Source organism: Cupressus sempervirens, chromosome 3 (genome assembly GCF_028749045.1).
Source record: "Cupressus sempervirens isolate cs-2001-9-10 chromosome 3, ASM2874904v1, whole genome shotgun sequence".
Classification (NCBI taxonomy): Eukaryota; Viridiplantae; Streptophyta; class Pinopsida; order Cupressales; family Cupressaceae; genus Cupressus; species Cupressus sempervirens.
The window spans coordinates 834,966,186-834,976,385 of NC_143120.1; the positions used below are offsets into that span (position 1 = coordinate 834,966,186).

Sequence of the window (10,200 nt, forward strand, 5' to 3'; positions counted from 1 at the left end):
AATTTATCAAGCTTGTAGGTAAATGCTTTTGTAGATGGGAAAAAATTGCTAAAAAATGCTAATTTGAAACAAGGCTTCAAAACAAAGCTGGATGAAGAACTATACTCTACCAATATTGTTGGAAGCTTTCACGGTATTCTATCTTCATTCTTTCAAAACGGATGTTGAAGAAATGTGTCGGATGCTGATGAAAATAGATTGATAAATTAGAAAGGGTCACCCTTACCAACGACTCGAACACCAAATTGCTAGCATTGATCATTTTCAAGTACAAAACATACAAGGCAAGTTTGAGACAACACAGGGAGCACAAGAGAATGAAGCAGTGAAAGAGGCATAACAAGGAGAACATGGAGCAAGAGATGAGGAGGCAGTCATTGTTAATGAACTTTATTTTTGTAAGGATTTATTTCAAGGTTATTTCAAGGACGGGGACAGAGGGGTGGGAGGGAATGAGCTTCCAAGACGTTTCTTAGAGGGCCAAATATAGGGGACGAGTGTGTGTATATATATATATATATATATAGACACACACAAACACACAAGGGATGGGAGGGGATGCGCTTCCAAGACATTTCTTGGAGAGCCAAGAATAGTGGAGGATAGTATATATATGATTTTTTCTAAATAGATTTAATATATAAATGTTCTTTTATTTTATATAACTTTTAATAACAACGTTTATGGTGAAATCAAAATTTTTCTTTGTCTAACACGAAGCAAGGCTGCAAAGTTGACACTTTAGTGCATACACAAAACATATTAGAACCATTAGTTAATGTCAAAGGCCGCTTAGATTTGTAATTTTGATGTCTTAAGAAAAACATTGACTTGTGTTGGTTTTTAAAATGTTCTGTGGCATTTCAAGGACTGGAACGGGAGTATGGTAGGGGATGTATTTCCGAGACGTTTCCTAAAGGGCTAAAAATAAGGTATGCGTCCTCATGTATGGATGACCCCTTTCTAGAAACTATCATAGCAATGAACTAGAAAACATAGAATTGGGCAGAAGGTAGGATTTGTATTAGGGAAAATAACACTAAAGCAATTAAATTTCTTCATATATATTAGACATATTATTTGATTCACGGATAATCAAATATTTATATTTTATAATTATCTTAGTTTAGTATGAAGAATCAAGAAACAACACATGTAGTACTATTATTTGGTTCTGTGATAAGGCTGCCTTCCCTATCTTGACTAATACCTATGGTCTAAGTTGCAAGGTTCGAGTTCGAATTCGAGTTCAACAACTATGAAGTTTGGATGAAGTTCGACAAGGAAAAAAAATTGAAAAAAATTCGACATCAAATTCGCCTTAAAATTTAAAAACAAGTATAAATATGTAATTTTTAATCCTAGACTCCTAGCTATAGGAGGGTTTGTAACATTGTGAAGATTGACGAAACATGGAATTTCTTCTTGTTGTCCATGGTATTGGTGAATATTTATGCTAAGTAGTGAAAATTAGTTTGCATAGTATTGAATATTTTTATATGTTTATGAGTTTCATGCAAGGAACTTTTTAGTTCAATCCTACAAAACAAAACAAGTCTCCAATAATTATTTTTAAATCATTCAATATTTATTTTAAATACATTAAAATTTAAAACATAATATATCAAATAAGCATCTAAAACTCTATAATACAAAATAAATAAATGTTAAATTCTATTTTAATTAACTACAAACAAAAATAATTTAATTAGACTTTACAAAGGAAAAAATAATTGTTTTAAATACAATACTAAATTTTGAACAAAATATATCAGATAATTCTTTTAGACACTATAATGCGAAATAAATAAATATCAAATTCTATTTTAATTTATCAACAAACAAGAATATTTTTATTAGACTTTGAAAAAGAAAAAATAATATTTTAAATACAATATTAAATGTTAAAGGGAAAACAAAACTACTAAATTGTAATAGTTTAAAATAAAAAATAAAAGTATAATAATTATTTTATTTTTCTCTATAATAAAGTGTAATAATAAACCTATTAACAATTATACTAATTTCTAAATAGAACTAAAACTAAAAAATAAAATCATAAATATTAATGTCTCAATAAAAGTATATATACATCAAATTCAACTTTTGAACAAACTAAAACTTATAAAATTAAAATAATCTAACAATAAATAAATAAAACACAGACAAACTATACCTAAGAACAAATAAAACAAACACAACTATTAAACTAAACCTAAAAACAAATAAAACAAATACAACTATTAAACATAGTAGGCTTGCCTAGTTGAAGCGGTCATGGAAACAACAGAGATTTAGAGGGAAGATTGACAGATTATTTGGCTGCAATGACGATTCACAGTAGACTCACAACACCATGGCATGGTGGCTGTTTTGAACAATAGTGGGCGTAGTGCAAAACAATGGCGGGTGATGGTGCAATGCAGAGTCCAGACTTACACGAAAACAGAACATGGCCCCCTAGATTTGTCCTAGTCGTTGGTCATAAACGATTTGCCCTAGCCATTGTTCATTAAATCGGAGATAATTTTTACCTGTTTTTATCCATACAAATTTGAAGCAAATTTATACAAATTTATTTTAATTTTTAATGGATCGCCGATTTTAAACCTGATGCCGAAAATTTGGCAAACCTTGTGACATAGCCTATGGTGGATGGTAGAATTACATGCTCAGTTGTGGAAACAGTCTACAAGTGGGTTCCCTTATAGTGTTCACGTGTTTTGGGATCTCCCTATCAACTGACCAAATTACTCTTCTGTCCCTTCACAAACTCCCTACTCACTGTAACTATTAGAGAAAGGCAGAAAATTCTAGACTTATCAAAGCTCTCATTAATAAAATCATTGATTTTATTTTTAGTATAAGTAATTGTTTAGATCACATATGTTGAGTCCTGATTATGTTCACCACTTAGCCCACTAGAGGCATGAATAACCAAGTTCAGATTCATCATAATGTTACTCAAGTTGGCAAGAACATGCTTTGATACCATTTGTAATGTCTCCAAATTATGAGTATCCAAATTAGCTCGAGATTACAAATTTTTATCAAAACAAGTAGGGTTTAGAGATACTTTTCACTTTGATTGGGGCCTTGCAATATTGTTATGATTTATTTATAATGAGTAATTCATAGTTAGCAATATATCGCTATAATTTATCGGAAGATGCACACACACACACATGCACACATGCAAACATATCATGCAATACTCGTACTAAGAAATCACCAATTGAGTTATTTTAAAATTTGTTCTTATCTAAGTTACCGATTCGGGTTTGGGGATGGATTCAAGTTCATGTGTTCGGGCAAATTTTTTTCCGGCATTTGGGTTTGTGGGTGGGTTTGTGAGTGTGTGTGTGCAAAAAAAAGAAAAGAAGAGAAACTTGCATGGTTGTAAAACTAACTTACTAATTCATTTCATAGTATGAATATGTCAATGGTACTTGATTATTGATCAATGCCAAATGTCAAAGATAAACATTAAATACTTACTCATTAATCTATGTTAATGTTGTAAATAAAATCGTACTTTGAATTACTAAAATGCAAAATGAAATTTCAGAACATAGACTGTTCGGGCAAATTTTTTTCCGGCATTTGGGTTTGTGGGTGGGTTTGTGAGTGTGTGTGTGCAAAAAAAAAAAAAAAAAGAGAAACTTGCATGGTTGTAAAACTAACTTACTAATTCATTTCATAGTATGAATATGTCAATGGTACTTGATTATTGATCAATGCCAAATGTCAAAGATAAACATTAAATACTTACTCATTAATCTATGTTAATGTTGTAAATAAAATCGTACTTAGAATTACTAAAATGCAAAATGAAATTTCAGAACATAGACTACTTCATCAGATAGACAGATAATAAAGTTTGAAACATGGTGATAAATGAGTCAATGACAAATGTTTAATAGTTTATCAATGCTCATAGACTCATAGTATCAAAGATGCAAATGGCCTTAAAGGGTCAAATGGGTAATCAAAATATGAGGATCAATGACTTTGTTCTCATGTATATCATTTTCCTCATCATTGGAACCCAAAGCGGTTCCACTAGCCCCAGATGCAGTCACATCCTCCTTGTCCTCCTCAACATCTAGCAAGGCAATTTTAGATATATCCAAGATGGTCATATCCAAGTTAAAAGTCTCGGGTAATACATTCCACAACTTCTCTGGGCCCTTCTTAGATCTTGGATCCTTGCATGACAGGAGGTGCCAGTTGTTGTGAATAAATACCAAGTCCTCTGCTTTCTTCGAACCCAACCGATTACGCTCCATTGAGTGGATAAGAGTATGTACTCCAATTCCACTTAGTAGCAAAAGAGCTCACAACCTAGAGAGACAACCAACAAAATTTAAAAAAATTAGAAATTGTAATTTACAATACAATAGGAACTTAAGAGTGTTAATTCTACAAGCTAAGTGACCATAAGAAAAGGAAAAAAAGTACTTACTTGTGACAAGATCTTAATGGCAAGAGGTTGGAGGTACATGTAACTTTGCTCATGTAAGTACCACCATCCAATGGCATCCATTTATCTTTGGTCATTGATTGCATCAGGGTCTACATTTTTGCTTGAGACAAAATCTACAAACTCTCTCCTAACATTCGATGCCACATCAGGATTGCTAAAGTGCTTGCTAAATGCCCTCTTATACCCACAAGCAACCTTGGGATCTTTGTATGGTGCAAAGTGCATATGCTAGGAGGTGTAAAGGTGTCGTCATCTTGTTCCAGCGACTTAGAATAATTTTTTTCACCTTATTGTACGAGGTTTCCTCAGGATCCCGCTCTCTTTTCTGAATGACGTGGGATGTCAAATGATGTACATGTAAGTTATCTTGATGTAATGTTAATTAAAATTAAAAATCAAAATCTCTCAATAAACAAGGATAAAGTATTCCAATTTCATTCTTTCTAGCATGGAGTCCATGGCATTGTATATGTCCCCCAAACAAGGCTCATCAATGTTGGCAGACCAAAGCATAGACATGATGGGCTCGGTGAGTTCTAATACATATTCTACCCTATTCCAAAAATCATCACTTAAGATCATATCCTTTACAATTTAAGCCCTTTCTGTATCGGCTTGCTTTCATCCACCCCATTTGTTGCTAATAATCATTTGGGACAATGGTTTTTTCACCCTCACAAGTCGTCTAAGGACAATTGTGTGTGAAGCAAACTTTGTTTCAGCAACCTATTACCATGTTAATTCAAATTGTAAGTTAATATAATAACACATTTCAAATATCAAATATGTAAACAACGCAAAAAAGTAAAAAGTTAAAAACATTTTTTTTCAATCATGTAAAGTATGACACAAAATGATAAATGAAACTAAATAAAGTTTCAAATTTACCTTCAATAATTTCAAGTGGAAGAAAGTTCTAAAAATTGCTTGTGACATATGGTGGTTTGTCACAAACATTTGGATCTCCTCACCCTCATACAATTTTTTCACCCATTCAATTTGAGTGCCAATTGCTTTCATCACCAAGTTCGAGGAGTGGACGGTGAATGATGTCCAAAAGATATGATCATATCGTGCTTCTACCAAAACACCCGCAGCCTTACAAATTTTAGCATTGTTTGTTATTACTTGGACAACATTGTCAACTCCCACAGACTTTATGGATTCAGCTGGGGAATAAAATTTGCATCCTTTACATGCGCTTCACAATCAACCGCCCTCAAAAACATTACCCCCTCGGGGCAGACAACAAGCACATGTATTAATGGACGGTTTTTGCAATCTTTCCATCCATCAAAGACAATGCTCAACCTCGTTTGGATCCAAGAATCTCTTATTGGTTTGAGGAGGTTCTCTACATTCTTTCTCTCATCATGCAATATGGTGGTTCTCAACTTTTCATATCCAGCGGCTTGGTGACCACAAGGTGCTTCATTTATTGCTTGCACCATCTCTCTCCAATAAGGTGATCTCACTAGATTGAATGGAACACCATTCATATTGAGGCAACACCCAACCTTTATGTTAGCAATTTTTCTCAATTCATTTTGAAATGCCTTATCTAATGGGCCTCTCTTGTGGGATGGGGGTGTTTCTATGTCATCTTCATCCGTAGATGGGCTAGGTAAGAAGGGATGTTGTCTAGTGTTTGTTTGAGAGGGTGGTGTTGGTGGTTTTTGCTTTGATCTATCTTTTTTCCCCTTGGACACCAACCTATCAGCCTCTTGTTGTTCTTTTAACATGCTTGCTATTTGAGAAGCCAACGACCTCTTTTTACCTCCCTCTATGGGCCCCTCACACATGCTAATCCCTTGACGTAGTGGGCCTATGAAATGATGTTTAACCCAGTAATATGAGCTTCTATATTGGGTTTGGCAAAAATTGCATTTCCATATATACCCTCCCCCTCCAACGCATTGCTCAATTCTTGTTGTATACTTCCACAAAGGAGAACTTCTATCAATTTTAAATCTTTGGGATCCCTCCCCACCCATTGAACTTTGACTACTCATTCAATGATTCTTGCAATCTATAAAAAAATAAAATAAAAAATATTTCAGAACTTATACAAAACTTGATAAAAATTTAGAACAATAAACAATCTAAAAACAAACTATGAAAGAAGCAAAAGAAAGGATCAAATGCATACTTGTAACACCCAACACTGATTATTGGAAGGATTTGAGACTCCACAAACAATATCTACAACCTAACTTGCAAAATGGCCACATGAAAATGAGAGAACAAAATGAGAAAGCAAACGAGGGATTAGATGAATGAAAAATATCTTATTTGCCTTCCTTTAGGGTTAGAAACAAAAAAATTGTAAATAAACTTATATATTATTGTTTTTGGACCACTTTATGGTCCCACACATTGCAGGTCCGCCCGGATTCGCCTGGGTCTAAGTAGGGTCCCTAATTGAGACTGTGGGTCTGCAAGAACTCATGTGGACCCACAGTCCCTATTAGGGACCCTCCCCGGACCCGTAGCAGACCGAGGCTCAAAACCACACCTAGACAAATCCGGATCCGGACCCGAGCTCTAGGGTCCAAACCCGGTAATGTAGGTTCTTATCAATGTTTTTCCTCTCTTCCCATGATTTTGAATGATGCATTCTTATCTTTTAAACATCATTCAATATTGCTGAAAGGTTGCGTCTCTTAGGTGGTTACCCTTCTTTTCAAACAATGGCATGTCTTCCATGTACCCCTTATCTTATTTAATTGTTGTCCTTGATTAATTCTCAAGTCTTAGAGATTGTTCCCTTAATTGTTATACTTGATTAATTCTTAGAATCTTAACATAATTACTACTCTATGATTGCTTGCTTTAACTTAATGGTTTTCAGCAGATTATTGATGGGGATATGAAGGCATGTTTTGTTACATCAGAAATTGTGAAGTCTCACATTGGTAGACAATTTCTAATCAAAATCTGGTTGGGGTCTCAACATTTAATATATGAGAGATTATATGGTAATATAATATTCCAATTTGATGATTGATAGACTGAATGAATGAATTCTTTTAATTTGATGATTTGAGGTATTGTTTATTTAATAGATTGATGCTTGATTGCTTAATTGTTTGCTTCTTTGATCCCAAGGAGAAGTGATGATTGATATGCATTTGATGATTGTATACCTAATCTTGCTGATCGATGAATATCATGAGGGATTAATGATTGCTGGATGCCTGGATGACTGAAGAATTTGTCTTGATGAATTCACAAGTGATGATTGATAGGTGGTTCTTTAATGCTTGGAATGAGTTCTCCTATATGCTTTCTTGGTGAAAGGGTTACCACCTTTCTTAAGATTAAAGTCAGCCATAAGATTTGAGTCAGCACTTTTTATTGTTCCTTTTTGAGAATAATAAATAATCCTCAGTATTCTTCTTGGATGCTTTTCTCAAATGAAGAAGTTCTCTTTTATATCTACTTTCAGTCTAGGGAGTAACACCCTTTCATTTGTTGATGCCCTTATAAAAGGGTCACACCCTTTGGTTGTGAAAATATACATCTGTTTGAGAACACTTGCTACCCCTTTCACTTCTAATTTAATCTTCACCTATCTCCCATATCTCAAAACTATCTTTACTGCTTTTCAAATCTGCACATATCCCATTGGAAATCTGCATATCCTGTTCTTTTATATGTACATATTTTCTTCTTTCCTTTTCCTTATGGTGCTGCTCTAAATCTGCTCTAGGTCTCCTCTACTCTTTCCTCTATTCGATTTGATCTTTTTTGAGGAAGGGTCACCATGTTTTCTCTTTTCAATGGTGACAACCTATTACAATCACCACCTTTTGAAAGAGTCACAACCCTTCATCTTATACTTCTGTTCCCTTCCTTTTCCTTTAATCCTTCCTCTCTCTTCTTCTCTCCATTTCCCCTTCAAATGAAGTTCTGTTCTCTCCCTTTTATATCTCATGTTTGAGCAAGAGAACTTTTCCATTCATGCCTTTTGACTAGTTGTTAAACTTAACCAAATTTTAATTATTTTTTAATTTTATTCTTTTATATTTTAAATTTAATTAATATTGTTTATTATTTAATCCTATTTCAAGAAGGGGACATGGCATTTTAAATTTCTATTGTTAAATTGGGCACTTGTGTTTCTTGTTTGGGAATCTTTATCAGATTTCAAGAGTTATAAATTGCTGGAATCATGATGTGACTGGAGCCACAGGTCCGACAGTGATTGTCAACATGTATTTTTTTCTTTTTTAGGTCTCCTAACTTTACTTTCACAAGAAAGGACAAGAAATTAGGCACAATCTGAGGTCAGACTTGAGACGAGTTGTGAATAATACTTTATGAAAGTCGAAAGACTATACCATCTTTATTTTTTGTAAGCTTTTGTGTTTCAAGCTATGATTTTTGACAAATAATTTTCATACTTGTATATTATGCATTTCAACTTATAGTTTGCTATTTCAAAGACAATGATTTGTCAATTCTTTTTTGTTTTATATATCTTTTCCATCTGATTTCAGTCTCCGAACAAGAAATGGCCGCGGAGAAAACGGATACCTTTTCTAGAGGAGCAGGACATGATGATAAGAGATAATAGCTATCTAGTAGAGCTAGCAGACATAGGTAAATTACTGAATGAAGCTGATAACAAATTTCAGTTAATATTAGAGCTTGCAGCTGAAGCAACTGAGTTCCAGATCAAGAATAAAAGTAAATTGGTTGGCATTCATCCACTTTCAAAGGCTATTAGTGATAGAATGAATGAGGATGAATTTAAACGTCCAGATGGATATAATGTAGATGAGACATATGGTCTAGTCCCTGATACAGCAGTGCGACTTCTTTAAAATTAGGTCTCCATGGTGTTGGGCTCTTTGCTCTCTTGCTTTTTTTCTATCTTTGGGTTCCTTTATCAGGCCTTCAGACGAACTCCAAGAGTTGAAAGTACTTATCTTTTTGCTGATATATGATTTGCTCCACTGAAATCAAAACATAGTCAAAATTGCAAATGTGAAGATTTTTAATTTAGGTTAGCAGATTATGCATCTATTAGTTTTAAAATATGTTTTCTTGTATGAATTCCTTTTCAGAATAGTCTCACCTAAAAACCTATATTTTTGCACTTCTAAAGGTAGGTGATTTCAGTTTCAGAATTTGGGATTTTTTTTTAGCATTTTATATAACATGTAATTTTTGTTATTAGAAAGGAAAATAATAATTTTGAATTTGTAATTGCCATAACTTTTCACAAGAGAAAAAATGCTATATAGTGTTTAAGCTAGTAGTATGTTTTTTGGTAGAGTATGATTTTTACTTGCAAGAGAGATTGTCAGTGCATCTTGGCACATTGTTACATTTCATTAGCTTACCTGTATAATGACTTGTTGCGAAGTCAATTTTGTGGTCATTTAGAAGTTCATCCAGATGGTTCATCTTGTTGGAAATTTTGGTAAGTGTATTGGAAAGATTGTACTGTTCAAGCCTGGTGTATTTCCATTTTTTATGGCTCCAAAATAGGCATTGCAAGTTAATCAGTTCTAATTTTTTGTCCGACCAGAGCAAAGAATGATGATTTATTTTGAATGTTAGTGGCCTACAGAAACTAATAACCTTTATTTGTTGATTTACATTTTCCATATAAGTAAAAGATATTGTTAGTCCGAAAAAAACAACTTTTTGTGGCGTAGGGGAGAGGACCCAGTACTTGAACGGGTTCCAATGGTTGTGATAGA

The 10,200-nt window shown here is 33.6% G+C and overlaps 1 protein-coding gene across 2 annotated transcripts in view; it reads left to right on the plus strand.

The window, feature by feature from the left end:
• The window catches only part of PTAC7 (plastid transcriptionally active7), a 52,234-nt gene extending 42,757 nt beyond the window's left edge, over positions 1-9,477 (plus strand). For both annotated transcript variants that reach the window (XM_089822094.1, XM_089822096.1), the window contains exon 4: positions 8,989-9,477. In XM_089822094.1, coding sequence (XP_089678220.1) covers positions 8,989-9,315 — 327 coding nt within the window. In that variant the 3' untranslated portion in view covers positions 9,316-9,477. The remainder of the gene's footprint in view (positions 1-8,988) is intronic.
• The last annotated feature ends 723 nt before the right edge of the window (positions 9,478-10,200 follow it).